Source organism: Halichoerus grypus, chromosome 3, assembly GCF_964656455.1.
Source record: "Halichoerus grypus chromosome 3, mHalGry1.hap1.1, whole genome shotgun sequence".
NCBI lineage: Eukaryota > Metazoa > Chordata > Mammalia > Carnivora > Phocidae > Halichoerus > Halichoerus grypus.
The window spans coordinates 498,302-514,740 of NC_135714.1; the positions used below are offsets into that span (position 1 = coordinate 498,302).

Below are 16,439 nucleotides of genomic sequence, written 5' to 3' on the forward strand. Positions count from 1 at the left end.
TTTGAAGAACGTCTCCAAGGACCAGCAAGCGGTGGTTTAAAGCTCATCAGAACAGCTGCCCCCACCAAGTTCCCTCCCTCTCCTCTTATCTCTCCCCCAGAAAGTCCGCACTCCCTTTTTCCATTCTTGACAATCTAGATTATTATTATTATATTACCAGCAGCCACAGAGCTACTCACCCAAGAGTCACACGTCCCCTGGGATGAGAGAGCTGGGGTCAGGGGGCATGAGCCAACACTCAGAGTATGTTCTGTGTGTCTGGCTGCATTCTAAGAGCTTTGCAAATATTAATTCCATCATCACGACAAGAGGAAGCAGGTATCATTATTATTTTTATCCCATTTGACAAATGAAGCGAGAGGTTCAGTAGCTTGCCCAAGGGCACAGGGTTCTTTGGCCGCCCTGCTCGCACCGCACAGTCCCAAACACTGCTTCCTCCTGCAGCAGCCGTGGGCATCCCCACACCACCCTTTGCCCATTCTGCTCCTCCCCAGCCCGGCCTCACACTGCCGTCTCTGGCTTTGGCGCCATGATTCTCTGTATGCGTTTGAAGTTCTGCGGGTTGGGTCCATATTCTCTGCCATAAAACACCCAAACGTAATGGCTAAGACAAATGGAGAGGAGAACCTGGCACTAGTCAATGTAAGTTAGAATTGGACGTAAAAATACACGATCGGCTCTTACGGAGAATACTACTAGATTTAGATTCTGCTGTTTTTTCCTCTTTTGTATTGAAATCAGGGAATTTGATGTCAATTGGATTTGAACATTAAATATACTGTATTTGCCATACAATTCTGAAACCCATGGGCACCTGTTTCTTTCTCAGGAGGCCAGTTAAGCTCAGCCACGCGGAGATGTGCTTGGTGGCAGTGTGGGAAATGTGCAGCAGTCACTGTGCCGATAGCCGGATTCACGGGCACTCCGCTTAGAAAGTAGTCTCGGTTCTGCACATGTGTGCACGTCCAGCACCACTCGCCGCCAGGCGGGCGCGTGGGGCTGCAGAGGCTGAGGCTCAGAGACACTTCAACATTTGCTGTTTCGCACGGTTGCACTGGACCAGGCCGGAGACATCACTTATCTTTTGAGAATTCAACCCTAATTAGCATGATTAATGGTATCAGAAATTCTTTTACTTAAGGAAAGCTGACAACCAGGAAAACAAATCAGGCTTGGATGCTGTGGTGTTGTATCTTTGTTTCCTGGTTTATGAATTAATGCAATTCACTCCAAAGGCTATTTCCATGTTAGGTTCGCATAACTCGACAAACTGTCTCAAGAGGAAACCATACAGCGTGAAACTCACCACCAAGTAATATATGCACCAAGAAATTAGCGTCGTACCATAAAATGGCATATTGAGTTCAACATTCAATGGAGCACGTCGTACATACCTGTTATCAGTGTGTCGCTTGGAATGTCTTCCATGATGCATTTCTCCTCTCGTTCCCCTACGTGGAAATAAAAAGCAGTTGAAAGTGAAAAATGAAAACTTAAGACAAATGTTAACGTTTGCATCTCTGCTGCTTTAGCCACTCCTCGCAGCACTTTCCTCGAAATGGATCAATTACAAGTGGTACTGCCCATGGAGTGCTTGCAGCTCGTTGGATAATTCTGCAAATTGATTTCTGTGAGAAGGGCCATATGGTGGCAACACGTAGGCAGGTGACTGCCGCAAATCCCAGGGAACAAGATAAAAAGGTGTCTGAACCTTGGGGCCTTTCCAAGCGCAGTGACGTCAAAGTTTCTTCTGATCTCTTATTTTTTAAGGATTTTGAAGAGAAGCCCTAAGTACCGAGCCCAGCATGTGCCCAGCACCAGCCCGCGCTGTGCCATCCTGACCCAACCAACTTGGCCATTCTGTGGTTGTTTCTACTGTTTGGCAGGAGGTGAGGGAGGAGGAAGTGAGCATCAGGCCAGGGGGTGAGAACCAAGGACAAGGGTGCAGGGGAGGGGAGGTCAGTGTGGACTAGGAAGAGGTGGGAGCCCCAGTTTAACTGAGGCCTCACCACAGATGAGACTCTAAGTCTGTTTTCTTGCAAAAAGGAGGAAGTTGAAATCACCAAGTGTGGTCCCATAGGTCCTTCCAGCTCTGTCATACAATGATTTCTTTTTAAACCTTTTATTTTGAAATATTTATAGACTCAGAAAAAGTTGCAAAAATAGTAGAGAGTTCCCCTGTACCCATCACCCAGCTCCCCCCGCCTTGGTGACGCCTTAGGAGCTCAGAGGGTAGTAACTGCATCCTGGAAACTGGGAATTTGACGTGTCAAGAGTACAGGGAACTGGACCACGGAGCTCACATGGATTTCACACTCTGTCTTTAAAAATATGGGTGCGCTGTCAAGTGGATGCTTCAGCAAGTAATTATGAACACTCTTGAGACAAGCGGGGAAATGGAGAAATACAGCATCATGGTTTGGGGTAAAAAATTGGCATTCTATGCCCTGGGATGTTTCACTGAATTGTATTTTATTTTTTTTTACTTTCATTTTTACTTTTTACAGGAGCCCGAAGCATATTAAATTAAAGAAATCTGTGGGTCACGTGAGCAACTCAGTTTGTTGAGCATCTGACTCTTGATCTCAGCTCAGGTCTTGATCTCAGGGTTGTGAGTTCAAGCCCCACCTTGGGCTCTGCGCTGGGCATGGAGCCTACTTAAAAAAAAGGCAAAAAATAAAAAACAAAAATAAATTTTATTTTATTTATTTATTTATTTATTTATTTTTAAAGATTTTATTTATTTATTTGACAGAGAGAGACAGCGAGAGAGGGAACACAAGCAGGGGGAGCGGGAGAGGGAGAAGCAGGCTTCCCGCCGAGCAGGGAGACCGATGCGGGGCTCGATCCCAGGACCCTGGGACCATGACCTGAGCCGAAGGCAGACGCTTAATGACTGAGCCACCCAGGCGCCCCAACAAAAATAAATTTTAAAAAATTAAAGAAATGTGATGCGAAAATGGAAGGCAGTGGGTGGCCAAATGGGTGGGGAAGATACTTTGGAATAGGAGAGACTTTCTTATTCGATTATGGGTAGGAGTGACTTTGGCATGTGGAAGGGTCATTTCTTGAAATACTTCTCCTTTTTATTTTTAGTCACCTTTGAGTTCTTATGTGTTAGCATCCTGATTCTGAATGTTTTTAGCAATTTTTAGAATTTATTGAAAAAACAGCATTTCTATTAAAAGTCTATGTTCAGCCTCAGAGATATCTTTCCATTGTTTCTTCCTGTAACATCGTCTTTTTTCATTTCATTTTGTTTCATTTTTATTTTTTCATCACAACAAGTGCCCTCCTTAATCCCTACTACCTATTTCCCCCATGCCCCCCACCAGCCTCCACTATGGTGACCGTCAGTGTGTTCTCTATAGTTAAAAGTCTGTTTCTTGGTTTGTCACTCTTTTTTTTTCCTTTTGCTTATTTGTTTTGTTTCTTAAATTCCACATATGCATGAAATCATATGATATTTGTCTTTCTCTGACTAACTCATTTCACTTAGCATCATTACTCTCTAGCTCCATCCATGTTGCTGCAAATGGCAAGATTTCATTCTTTTTATGGCTGAATAATATTCCATTGTGTATATGTGTGTGTGTGTGTGTGTGTGTGTATATATATATATATATATATATATATATATATATCTCACATCTTCTTTATCCATTCATGAGTTGATGAACACTGGACTAATTCCATGTCTTGGCTATTGTAAATAATGCTGCTATAAACATTGGGATGCAGGTATCCCTTGGAATGAGTGTTTTTGTATTCTTCGGGGTAAATACTCAGTAGTGCAATTGCTGGGTCGTAGGGCAGCTCTATTTCCAACTTTTTGAGGAACCTCCATACTGTTTTCCAGAGTGGCTGCACCAGCTTGCATTCCCACCAACAGTGTAGGAGGGTTCCCCTTTCTCTGCATCCTCGCCAACATCTGTTGTTTCCTGACTTGTTAACTTTAGCCATTCTGACTGGTGTGAGGTGGGATCTCATTGTGGTTTTGATTCGCATTTCCCTGATGATGGCTGATGTTGAGCATCTTTTCATGTGTCTGTTGGCCATCTGGTTGTCTTCTTTGGAAAAATGTCTGTCTGTGTCTCCTGCCCATTTTTAAATTGGATTATTTGTTTTTGGGTGTTGAGTTGTATCAGTTCTTTATATATTTTGGATACTGACCCTTTATTGCATATGTTATTTGCAAATATCTTCTCCCATTCTGTAGGTTACCTTTTAGTTTTGTTGATTCTTTCCTGTGCTGTGCAGAGACTTTTTATTTTGATTATTTTTGCTTTTGCTTCCTTTGCCTCAGGAGACGTGTTGAGAAAACAGTTGCTATGCACTGAATTGTGTTTTAGCTGTGTGAGCACGGACAGGCTGGCTGACCCTGGTTGTCATCCATGACACAGGAAAACGGTGGTATAGGCCATCTCGCAGCACCGTGATAGGTTTAGATGGGACCAGCAACCGAGGCCCTTAGCTCTGCGCCTGGTACCCTGCAGACATGGGGAGGGGAGGGGGGCGCAGCTGTTGGCTTTTCTGGCTCTGGGTGGAGCCACACTGAGGCGTCCCTTGTGCAAGGCAGTGGGTGCCTCTTCAGCCTGTTCCTTCCTACTGGCTTGTGCCTTCCACCTCGGTATCCCTCCCTGGCCATCATCTTAATCTGTTTGGGCTGCTATGACAAAATATCAGAACAACAGGAATTTATTTTGCACGGTTCAGGAGGGTAGAGGGTACCAGCATGGTGGGGTTAGGGATGGTCTATTCCTGGGTTGCAGACAGCCGCCTTCTCCATGCCCTCCTGTGGTGGGAGAGGTGAGGGAGCTCTGTGAGTCCTTTGTGAGGGCACCGGTCCCATTCGGGGGCTCCATGTTCATGAGCTCATCACCGCCCACAGTCCCACCTCCTAGCACCATCACATTGGGGGCTAGGATTCCAGCATATGAATTTGAGGAGACACATTTAGGCCATAGTGATTTCAATGCTCTCCCTTTGGAAGCACTATCGTGTGGTGCTTCCATGCCTGGACTCCAGGACCACTGTCTGGGCTCACCTCCTTGGCCACGGACCTTCCGTGTGGTCCTGGGCAAGCTCCGTAATTGCTCTTTGCCTTGGTTTCCTCATCTGTGAAGATGGAATGATAATAGTACCCACTTTATCAAGGGCTTGTGGAGATCAAGTGATGTGTGTGCAAAGTGCTGACTGCAAGAATGTTTGCACTACTGTTTTATAGCCTGATGTCCTGAAGCCGTTATCCAGATGAGCTAACTCGTAAGGACTTAAAAAATACCCAACTTAGCCACCAAGCCATTGTGACTGCCTAACAAATTAATAATAACCCTTACTGTCATCCAGGAGCCAGTTCGTAGTCCGTTTTCCCTGATTGGGAAGGTCTTTTGCTGTTGATGCGCTTGAATCTGTCTACACAGGATCCAGATGTCTCTTAAATCTTTTATTCTGTTGGGCCCGACTTCCCCTCAGCCAGCCTTTTGTCTTCCAAGCATCCCCGAGGACAAGGCCGCATCCCGGGGCGGGCGCAGTGCCCGGCACACACTCCACGTGCACACGCATCTCGGGGTCCCGGGTGGTGCGACTCCTCGGCTCCGGGCGCTGGGCCCCACGCTGCTGCTGCGTCAACTGAGCGGTGAGGGTTCGCTGGCTCTTCCTGCCGCTTCCCCGGAGACCAGCGTGTGCGGCGGAGGCTTCCTTCGACTCAGGCTCAGACTTTTAAGTGGGAGTAACAAGTATGTTCTTTTTCAACATTGTTTTGACTCTTCCAGGTCCCTTGAGATTCCATATGAACCTTAGGATGGGTTTCTCTGTTCCTGAAAAACATGCCATTAGGATTTCGGCAAGAGCTGCGGGCAACCTGCAGCCGCTGAGGGTCACGTGGCTACTGCAGCCGCATCTCGTCCCCGAACCACGGACATGGGGTGTGTCTTTATTCACTGACGGCGCCCAGCTCCCCGAGCAGGGGCTTGTACTTGTCACCGTCCAAGTGTTTCACTTCCTTGGTTGAGGTAATTGCTATGCATTTTCTTCTCTTTGATGCGATTGTAAATGGAACTGTTCTGCGATTTCCTTTTCAGATGGTTCATTGTTCATGTACAGAAATGCAGCTGGTTTTTGTGTGCTGTCTCCTGACACTGCGCTACAGTCATATATTAGTCCTAAGCAGGCTTTGTGTGTGTGTCATCTTTAGGGTTTATACATGTAAAATTATATGTGAGATAATTTTACTTCTTCTGTCCCAATTTGGATGCCTTTTATATATTTTTCTTACCTAATTGCTCTGACCAGAACTTCCAGCACCATGTTGAAGAGAAGTGGTGAAAGCAAGCAGCCTTGCCTTGTTCCTCATCTTAGAGGAAATGCTTTCAGTCTTTCACGGTTGAGTATGATGTTTCCTGTGGGTTTTCTTATATGGTTTTTATTATGTGGAGGTGGTTCCCTTCTGTTCCTAGTTTGTTGAGTGTTTTTATCATGAAATTTTGTCAAATGCTTTTCTACATTAATTTGAATTTTGTCCAATGCTTTGCAGACCTACATCATATTGAGATGATCATGTGGTTTCCCCTCCATTCTGTTGATGTGGCATATTACACTGATCAGTTTTCATGTATTGACCCATACTTGCATTCCAGGAATAAATCCCACTTGGCTGCAGTATATAATCCTTGTAACGTGCTGCTGAATTCTGTTTGCTAGTATTTCGTTGAGGATTTTTGCATCCGTGTTCATCATGGATGTTGGTCTATAGTTTTCTTTTCTTACAGTGTCTCTGTCTGACTTTGGTATCAGGGTAAGGCTGGCCCCACAGAATGAGTTGGGAAGTGTCTCTCCCCTTCAATTTTTGGGAAAAGTTTGGGAAGGACTGGTGTCAATTCTTCTTAAATGTTCGGCAGAATTCACCTGTGAAGCTGTCAGGTCCAGGGCTTTGCTCTTTGGGAGATTTTTGATTACTGATTCAGTCTCCTTACTCGTCGTAGGTCTAGTCAGACTTTCTGTGTCTCCGTGATGTAGTCTTGGTAGGTTCTGTGTTTCCAGGAATTTGTCCACTTGTCTAAGTTATTTGTTGGTGTACAACTCTTCACAGTACTCTGACAATCCTTTTTATTTCTGTAGAATCGGTAATAATGTTCCCACTTCATTTCTGACTTTAGTAATCAGAGTCTTCTCTCTTTTTATTCTTAGCCCATATAGCTAAAGGTTTGTCAACTTTGATGATCTTTTCAAAGAAGCAGCTTTTTGTTTCATGGATTTTTTCTATTGTTTTCCCATTCTCTATTTTGTTTATCTACACTCTCATCTTTATTATTTCCTTCCTTCCACTAGCTTTGGGTGTAGTCTGTTCTTTTCTTCCTAGTTCATTCAGTAGTAAACTCAGATTGCTGATTTGAAATCTTTTCTATTTTTAAATGTTTATAGCTATAAATTTCCCCTAACTCTTAGCATAGCTTTCACTGCATTCCATAGTTTTGTTGTGTTGAAGATTTTTCATCTTCATTTGTTTCTAAGTATTTTCTAATTTTCTTGTGATTTCTTCTTTGATCAATTGATTTAAGAGTATGTTACTTAATTTCCACAAATTTGTGAATGTTCCAGTTTTCCTTCTGTTCCTGATTTCTATCTTCATCCTGTTGTGGCCAGAGAAGACACTTTGTATGATATCGACCTTTTAAAAACTACTGAGACTGGGATGCCTGGGTGGCTCAGTCAGTTAAGCGCCCGCCTTTGGCTCAGGTCATGATCTCAGGGTCCTGGGATCGAGTCCCGCGTCGGGCTCCCCGCTCAGCGGAGAGTCTGCTTCTCCCTCTGCCTCTGCTCCTCCCCCTGCTTGTGCACTCGCTCTAGCTCTCTCTCGGACAAATAAATAAATAAATAAAAACTACTGAGACTTACCACGTGGTCTCACACATGGTCTGTCCCGGAAACTGTCCCGAGTGCCCGTGAGAACGCGTGTGGGGTTGTCGCTGGGCGGGTGCTCTGTGTGTCTGCTGCGTCTGGCTGGCTGCTTGGGGTTAGTCCTCTGGTCCCTTATTATCCTCAGTCTGGCTGTTCATCCACTACTGAGAGTGGGGGACTGACATCTCCAGCTGTTCCGTACCTCTGGTTATTTCTCCTTTCAATTCCGTCAGCTTTTGCTTCATATAGTTTGATGGTCTGTCATTGGGTGTGTGAATGTTTATAATTGTTATATTTTCTTTTACTGAAATGTCATTAATATATACTGTCCTTTGTCTCTTGTAACCATTCCTGAATTTAAGTCTATTTTGTCTGATGTGAGTGTAGCCACCCGTGCTCTCCTCTGGTCACTATTTGCATGGAGTATATTTTTCCATCCCTTCATTTTCAATCTATTTCTGTCTTTGGGTCTCAAGTGAGTCTGTTGTAGACAACCTATGGTTGGATCATGTGTTTTTATCTATTCTGCCAATCTCTGTCTTTTGATTGGAGAATTTAATCCATTTATATGTAAGTAATTACTGATAAGGAGGGAGTCTTATCTAGTTCTTTGAGCATCTTTAAAGCAGTTGTTTTAGTCTTTGTCTAGTATGTTTGCCATTAGACTTTTTTCAAGAGGCAGTTCCTACTGATTTACTTTTTTCCTTTGAATGGGCCATACTTTCCTCTGTCTTTGTATGCCTTGCAATTTTTTGTTGAGCACTGGACATTTGAATGTAATAATGTGGTAACTCTGAAAATCAGATTCTCCCCCTTCCCCAAGGTTTATGTTTTTTCTTTTTTTATTAAATAGACTCCATGCCCAGTGGAGCCCTACACAGGGCTTGAACTCATGATCCTGAGATCAAGACCTGAGCTGAGATCAAGAGTCAGAGGCTTAACTGACTGAGCCACTCAGGCACCCTTTTGTTTTTTCTTTGATTGCCATAGGCTGTTTCTGTGCTGAGGATCAGTCTGAGGGTAACTTAAGGTCTTCCTAGGTCTTTTTGAGACTTTCCCTGGACATGCATGGTCACTTTCTAATTTCCCTTATATATGCAGTTGCTTTTGAATGTCCTTGTCTTTAATATTTAGCTCCCCAAAGAGGAAAAAAGTGAGAAATATAGGGGGAGTGGGGAGAAAAGTGTGCTCTCCCTTTAAATTCCCTGGAAGTTACGTCAGCTGGAGGGGGACAGTGGTGGGCAACTACAATGGTGCCCATCTCTGTCTGCACTTCTGTTATTAGAAGCAGCAATCAGCTGTCACAGAACAAATCCCCAGTATTTCGAGGACAGGGTCTCTTTGCCCACCTTGGTTCCTGCAAGCTGTGTTCCAGCCGCTCCCGAAACATGTTCGCGGTGGCAGGACATGGGGGTGGGGCTGGGGGATGCGTATGGGTAGCTGCTACTGTACTGAGAGCTGAAAATGAACCAAATGAGCCACCATGTGCCATCCAAGCCTTCCCCGGGCTTGCAAGCCTTCAGGGTCAGACACATTCTGCCCGTGCATCCTTGGCCCAGATCGGGAGGCAGGTTCTCCCCTCACAGGTGCGTCCCACCCTGGCATCGTCCCCTTGTCTTTTGGCTCCTTGCTTTATCCTTAATGTGAGTGCGTGACGTAAAGGGTGTTTGTTTCTACATTGCCTCTGAGGAACGCAGGCTGGCAGCCCACTGCTGGAAAGTGCGGTATTGTGAAGTATCTCAGTTGTGCCCCGAGATGACGTGTCCAGAGATCCACAGGGAACATCTGCTAAGAACATCTCTCCGACGAGTCTCTCCTCTTAGTGAACACCCCGAGTCTGTTCAGCAGGACACACCCAAGGTATTGGCTGAGAATCTACTCCCTGTTGGGGGAAAAGGGGTCACAAGCAGCTATTTTCACTTCTTCCTCCCCTAGGTCAAGGGTCAAGGCGACCTCTGGGGATTTACATGTGTTCTGGAGAGAGGAACAGGTCCAGGGAGGTGAGCAACAATAGAGGGCAGAGGGGTCTGAGATCAAGCTCACGGGGAGGGGTGTCAGGGGCCAGAGGAGCACCATCTCAAAAGAGATGGGGAAGGAGCACCGCCTCTCCAGTGGGGGGAGGGGTAGTGGGTGGGGGTGGGGGTGGGGGTCAAACCTCCTGTTGCTGAGAGGGAGAGGACAGAGAGCAAGGAGCGTGGACCCCGGGTGCAGCGGCGCAGAGCAGAGCGGGGACTCCCGTGTGGAGGGAGACACTGGGAACAGGAAATGGGGAGAATCCTTTCTAGGTGTGTGGCTGGAAGCGGGCACAGGAGCTGGAGGACCTGAAGGGGAAGGGGAGGCCAAGAGAAGCATCCCCCAAGATAGGCGGGGGAGACACTGGCTGCTGAGAATGACCAAGTGGGGGACGAGAGAGGGGAGACAACATGCAGGGTCGGCCCTGGGTGTGTGCAAGGCTGGCGTGCTGTCCTGCTCAAGCTTCTAAGGGGTGTGGATGGTTCATCAGCGGGAGGTCTGAGCACTCAGGGATCCAAGATGCCCCTCAGAGAGAGCAGATGGGAGACGTGTGAGCGGGAAGATGTGACCTTGAGAAGCAGAGAGGCAGAGGTGAGAGGGGCCTCTGTGTGGAAGTGACCAAGAATCAGCAGGAGCATTGAGGGGGCGGTGGACAGGAGGGGGGGTGGGGGGAGTGCAGCGTGGACAGGAGGGGGGAGGGGGTGGGGGGAGGGCAGTGGGCAGGAGGGTGGGGGGAAGGGGAGTGCAGGAGGGTGGTGGACAGGAGGGGGGAGGGGGTGGGGGAGGGCAGTGGGCAGGAGGGTGGGGGGAAGGGGAGTGCATGCAGGAGGGCGGTGGACAGGAGGGGGGAGGGGGTGGGGGAGGGCAGTGGGCAGGAGGGGGGAGGGGGGAGGTAGGTGGACAGGAGGGGGGAGGGGGTGGGGGAGGGCGGTGGACAGGAGGGGGGAGGGGGGAGGGGAGGGCAGTGGGCAGGAGGGGGGAGGGGGAGGGCGGTGGACAGGAGGGGGGAGGGGGGAGGGGAGGGCAGTGGGCAGGAGGGGGGAGGGGGGAGGGCGGTGGACAGGAGGGGGAGAGGTGGGTGGGGGGAGGGCAGTGGGCAGAAGGGTGGGGGGAGTGCAGGAGGGCAGTGGACAGGAGGGGGGAGGGGAGAGGGGGAGGGCAGTGGGCAGAAGGGTGGGGGGAGGGGGAGTGCAGGAGGGCGGTGGACAGGAGGGGGGAGGGGAGAGGGGGAGGGCAGTGGGCAGGAGGGGGGAGGGGAGAGGGCGGTGGACAGGAGGGGGGAGGGGGTAGTTGTTGGATCTGATTCTGCATGTGTCCAAGCAGGAGGAAGAATGTTCTGGAAGGGTCCCAAGGAACAGAGAGCAGGCTTCTCCCGTCTCCTGGTCATTCTCTGAAGGGCCAGCCCAGCCCCAGGGCCCACATGGGATCTGTGCTGGTGGGCGAGGCTGGGACCCCTGAGCTCAGACAAGGGCCCGGGCTGATGAACAGTGAGCCCTCAGGGCATCTCTATGAGGCCACGGGGCTCCGCGGTCAGTGGCCAGGGGCGGGGACCAGCTACAGGCAGCCACATGTGCTCCTGTGAACTCCCCGCCAGTCCCACCAGCAGCACACACTGGCGTGCGGCGGGTCTGAACACCTTCACACCATTCGGAGGCTGCTGAGTGCCCTTCTGGGAATCTCGGGCATGCCCTCCATGCAGCGGAGACCCTACTCGGGAGTGGGAGGGTGGCCCTCCCAGCGCCCTGCCAGGAAATGCGAGGCGAGGGCCCCTGATGTCAGGAAACAGTCTTTATTCACGTGCAGGGAGACGGGTCATGGGACAATGCCAAGGTGAGATGTCCGAGCCTGCTCTCCTTTATCCACCTGACCTGCGTGACCTGTCCGGGGCAGCCTCGGCCTGCGGGGCAGGCGGGGGCGTGGGTGCCTGTAGCCCGGGGACAGCAGGTCCGAGGTGTTTCATATCCGCTGTCCTGGGGCTCCTGGGCCCGGGGTGCGTGGCCCTCCTGCAGGTGGCCCCGTGGGCGCTGTGGGCACACTGTCTGCACGCAGACAACCCCCGACCAGCAGGAAGTGGATTTATCGCAGAGACTTGTAACCTCGGGGCTGAACTCACCCATGAGAGTGGGTCCCAGGACCGGGCGCCCGAGAGGAAAGCTTGCTGAAAGGAGACGCCTCTCCCCACGTCCTGCTGCCTCCAGCAGCCGAAGGTACGTGTGCGCGGAGGGCTCGGTCAGCGCTGGAGCTCGGAGGCCTGCCGGACAAAGCCCCCCTTGGCCCGCTGAACCACCGGGCGTGCCCCCACGCAGGGTGGAGGGCCCGCAGGGCTCTGGCCTCAGACACAGTTGTCCGGGACGCACTCGGCCTGCTCTTCGAGCTCCGGGCAGGGCGCCCCGTGGTTGGCAGGCTGCACGCGGACGTAGCGAGTCCTGCTCTTGGCTCCCAGCTTCCCGCACGGACCTGCACACAGCCCCCAGGACGACCACAGAGAGACCTCGCAATCCAGCGGAGTTTCTGGAACTGGACCAAGCACAAGAGAGGCCTGTGAGCACGTGTGCATTCCTTGTGCGAGACAGGCCCACTCATCCGAGTCGGGAGGGAGCGCTGGATTTATCAGTGCACTTCAGAGCCGGCTGCAAGACCACCAGTCACACCTCTGGCAACACCCCACCGCGACGCCTGGAGGGAACATTTCCACGCTTTGAGCCCCTGCATCTCCTGCCTCAGGGACCCTGGGAGGCCAGCTCTGGCAGTGGGGAGTGGGAGCACAAGGCCCTGGAGGCAGGGAAGGATCCCGCTGCTGAGAAACCCACTCTGATGCAGCCGGGCTTGCAGGGGGCTCTGTGTTTCAGTGGGAGCGCCCCCACGCCGGCTCATGGCAGGGTGGGGTGGGGGGCACAGAGGGATCCGTTCAGTGGTGTCCTGCCCGTCGGCCGTGACACGGGCCACACGCGGGGATGCCACTGACAGGGGCCTGGTTTACCACTCACTTCTGGGCAAATGGACAAGAGCTAACTGGTCAGTCAGCCAAATCCCAAATCTCTCCGAACCCCCATCGTCCTGCACCAAGTGCTCTGAACCCCCAGGACCCCCAGCATCCTGCGAGAGGACACATCACACTCAGGAGCCTGGCTTTGGACGGGCACCTTCCCCAGCTCTGCCACCTCGGCTCAACGTGGGACTCCCCTGGGGGGCATCATCTGGGTGGATGGACACCGCCTGGTCCCTGGACCACTGGCCCTCGTGGGGAGCAGGTGACCAGTGTGGCCTTGGAAAGTGGAGCGTGTTGAGGTGTCATTGACACTTCAAAGACAGTCCCTTTGGGGCAGTTTCTGGCCCCGAGTGTCCTTTCCTGCTTCAACGTGGTGGCCACTCACCGTTAAGGATTTTTGTAAGAGGGGGACAGAAGGGCCTCACACACGGGGGTCAGTATTGACAGCTGCCCTGTCACGGGTCCCTGTGTGGCCCGCAAACCTGGGTGGCGCTTCTATCCCCTGCAGCCCGCGGGGCGTCAGGGCCCCCCGGGCGTCTGCGCGCTTGGCGCCCCGGATGGCGGTGGAGCGGGCGGGGAGCCTGCAGTGTCCTGGCCGAGGGGTGGCAACGCACTCACCTGAGAGGCTGTCCACGATCTCATTGCCCCCGCCGGCGCCCGCGGGGCCTGGGGCGGGCGGGACGAAGGCCCTGGGGCTCTGCCGGAGTCGCACCAGGGTCACTCTGGCGATGGGGGGCAGGGACTTCAGCCGGGGGTAGTAGAAGGAGTTTGCGGGGTGGCTGGGAGAGGAGGAGGTTATCTGCGGGGAGAGCAGCAGTGTGGGCGGCGGCCAGAGGACACCCAGCCGCCTGTGTGCGCTTGCGGGGGGCGGGGCCGTGCGGTGGGGCCGCGGGGTGGGGTCTCGGGGTGGGGCCTGGGGTGTGGTCTAGGGGTGGGGCCTGGGGGTGTGGTCTAGGGGTGGGGCCTCGGGGTGTGGTCTAGGGGCGGGGCCTGGGGGTGTGGTCTAGGGCTGCGGCCTCGGGTGGGGCCTGGGGGTGTGGTCTAGGGGTGTGGCCTCAGGGTGTGGTCTAGGGGTGGGGCCTGGGGGTGTGGTCTAGGGGTGGGGCCTGGGGGTGTGGTCTAGGGGTGGGGCCTCAGGGTAGGGTCTCGGGATGGGCCTCGAGGTGGGGTCTCGGGATGGGGCCTCGGGGTGGGGTCTCGGGATGGGGCCTCGGGGTAGGGTCTCAGGATGGGGCCTCAGGGTGGGGCCGTGCGGTGGGGCCGCAGGGTGGAGCCTCGGGGTGGGGCCGCGGGGTGGGCCCGGGCAGTTCAGGACTCCCCACGCCCCAGGCTCCCGCAGGCTCCGGGGGTGCGCGGCCCAAGGTCTGGGAAACAGCAGGAAGGGTCAGGCCTCTGGGTGGCGGCCTGGGCCCTCCTCCCCGAAGAGCAGCCGCCTGCAGACTGGCGTCTTGTGGTCAGGGATGAGGCTGCGCACTGGCCCAAGAGCCACCTGGTGGAGGGCTCTCGTCCCCCACCTCCGTCACCCCCTCACCTCCGTCACCGTGTCCTGCGGGATGGTCGCGAAGTTGGGGGAGGAGAAGGTAAAGCCGCTGTCGGTCCCGGCGTCGTAGGGGTAAAGGTCCACAGCAACCTGCTCCCTCCAGCGGTCCCCATCGCACAGGTCCAGGCTGTCCACGCCCACAAACCAGTCTGGGCTGGGGACGATGCGGACCACAAAGGACACCTGGGGGGAGGGCGGGTGCTCAGCCCGGCAGCCGGCGGCCCAGCCCCTTCCCCCCACCGCTGCCTGGGCTCACCAGCGAGTGCCTCGAGTGGACCTCCAGCTCCGCGGACGTCTGCCCGGTGCCGCTGGGCACGGCGGGCGCCGAGAACACCTCGTGCACGCTCTGCAGCTTCTCCCCGGCCGCCTCCATCTCCCGCATCAGGGCCCAGGCCTCGCCCCGCTCAGCAAAGTCCCTGAGCCCGTCGCTGACGTACTGGTTCTTCCTCCACAAGCTGTAGTCGGAGCTGTGCGCTGCCCCTGCGCGCGAGGCCGGAGTGTGAGCCGCCGCGCGAGGGAGCGCACATCCCCGGCGCCCCGGGGCCAGGGCCCAAGCACAGCAGGACGTGCTCCGCAGATATTTCTGGCGCTGCAGGAAACTGGGATGAGCGTGCCTACCCTGCACACTGGGAAGTGTGGTGGAGCGCTTGAGGGGGGTGGTCACTGCCGGACCGGAGGGACCGGGCAGCGGGGCTGTACTTACCCAGCAGGGAGGACCACTGTGCGGGGGGTCGGAACAGGGGGTACTGCTTGGGGAAGGCTGTCTGGCTCCACTTGCCCGTGAAGGTGATGCTGTACTTGGCCAGGGGCTGGGCCGTGCAGACAGACTCTCCCCCCAGCGGCTGGCTGGCCACAGAGCCAAGTGTGGTCAGGAGGAGGGCCCAGAGGGCCCTGCCCCAGGTGGTGGTGTGACTTGGGGCTCCCATGACCTAGGAGCAGAGGGAGAGCTCCACCAGCTGGCACCCCTGGTCCTTGGGGGGGGAGGGGCAGGGGCCTCCCAGAGTTCAGCGCCCCCCACACATCCCTTTGCACTCCCACCTCCATCAGGCTCAGGGGGACCCCTGTCCTGCCCCCAAAAGCCAAGCCGTGTCAGGTTACACTTGGATCCCAAGCCCAGCAGATTCGGAGCCCTGGCTTGGTCTCAGCCGTGCCCGGGGCAGCATCCCTGAGTCCCAGGAACCTGGAGGGTACACTTCAGCCTCGCTGTGCTCGGGATGACACAAGCAAACGCAGGCCTCCCTCTTGGGGTGCTGCGGGCTGCTGGGCCCAGGAAAGTGCCAGGAGGCCCAGCGCCTCCAGATGGGGACAGGGGCGCACACGCGTACTCACCCAGCAGGAGCGGCAGGAGGGCTGGCAGCTGGGCTGTGGGCGGCAGATGGTCCCCGAGGGAGCCCAGAGCTCCAATTTACGCCCAGGACAGCCCCCCGGCCGGCCACGGCCGCTGCAGAGAGCCGAAGCTCGGACGGGGAGAGGGAGAGAAGGGGCTCCTCCAGTGCGGTCCGCCCTCGCTCTGCGAGCAGATGCTTCTCTGGCGCTGAGGTCACTCTCCTCCCTCGGGCGCCTGCCACTTGCCGCACCCCTTTCTTTGTCTTTCCCTCCCGCCTCCCCGCCCTCGGCTCCTCTCCCTGCCGCTCCCCCTTCCCAACAAACCCGTCTTAGTGTCTCCCAGGAGGTACTGTCGCAGTCTCGGCTGGGAGGGGAGCTGGGCTGGGGAGCGCCAGCGTGTTACACCCTCCGGGCAGGGTGGGACCCCAGGGGCCACATTCCTGGCCTGACGCTAGTCCAAGTGTTGGAGAGGAACTGGAGAAGTGGGGGCTCCCAGTTCAGGCATCCCTGGCCTTGGGGAGCTGGGTTTTGGCACACACAGCCTGTCAGCGTGCACAGAGCCACCGTCCACAGGGCTGGCCAGGGCACCCCTAGAGGGGAGCCAGAACCACTCGGGTAGAGTTGTCCCAGCTCCAGAAAGGCTCACTGGGACAGGGAGGTGGCCCAGGGCCC

General features: G+C 54.0%; 2 protein-coding genes and 2 long non-coding RNA genes across 5 annotated transcripts in view; 2 read left to right on the plus strand and 2 right to left on the minus strand.

Moving 5' to 3' along the window:
- LOC118532141 (uncharacterized) overlaps positions 1 to 1,351 on the plus strand; it is a 20,462-nt gene extending 19,111 nt beyond the window's left edge. For both annotated transcript variants that reach the window (XR_013446225.1, XR_004915581.2), the window contains one exon: positions 830 to 1,351. This is a non-coding gene — a long non-coding RNA (uncharacterized LOC118532141). The remainder of the gene's footprint in view (positions 1 to 829) is intronic.
- Positions 1 to 2,770, minus strand: part of LOC118532140 (transmembrane emp24 domain-containing protein 11) — a 19,801-nt gene extending 17,031 nt beyond the window's left edge. Inside the window, exon 1 of the mRNA XM_036086535.2 lies at positions 1,395 to 2,770. Within this exon, the coding sequence (XP_035942428.2) occupies positions 1,395 to 1,518 (124 nt within the window). The 5' untranslated portion in view covers positions 1,519 to 2,770. The remainder of the gene's footprint in view (positions 1 to 1,394) is intronic.
- A 5,960-nt stretch (positions 2,771 to 8,730) lies between these two features.
- Positions 8,731 to 11,695, plus strand: LOC118521561 (uncharacterized). Its single transcript, XR_004910194.2, has 5 exons — positions 8,731 to 8,919; positions 9,597 to 9,759; positions 9,835 to 9,899; positions 10,403 to 10,503; positions 11,236 to 11,695. It is a non-coding gene; the product is annotated as an uncharacterized LOC118521561 (long non-coding RNA).
- On the minus strand, positions 11,686 to 16,002 carry SPON2 (spondin 2). The gene is made up of 6 exons (XM_036070156.2): positions 15,771 to 16,002; positions 15,145 to 15,370; positions 14,698 to 14,921; positions 14,433 to 14,624; positions 13,520 to 13,700; positions 11,686 to 12,429 (listed from the first exon to the last, which is right to left on the minus strand). Exons 2-6 carry the CDS (start codon positions 15,365 to 15,367, stop codon positions 12,245 to 12,247), a joined length of 1,005 nt encoding a protein of 334 aa, XP_035926049.1. The 5' UTR covers positions 15,368 to 15,370; positions 15,771 to 16,002; the 3' UTR covers positions 11,686 to 12,244.
- Positions 16,003 to 16,439: the final 437 nt, after the last annotated feature.

What these genes read in the sequence shown, in the direction of transcription:
- SPON2 (XM_036070156.2), bottom strand. Translation starts at nt 15,367, where the DNA reads ATGGGAGCCCCAAGTCACACCACCACCTGGGGCAGGGCCCTCTGGGCC. An exon ending in TCCACTCGAGGCACTCGCTG is followed by an intron (nt 14,625 to 14,697) that starts GTGAGCCCAGGC and finishes CCCTCCCCCCAG; the next exon opens with GTGTCCTTTGTGGTCCGCAT. An exon ending in CGCAGGACACGGTGACGGAG is followed by an intron (nt 13,701 to 14,432) that starts GTGAGGGGGTGA and finishes CTCTCCCCGCAG; the next exon opens with ATAACCTCCTCCTCTCCCAG.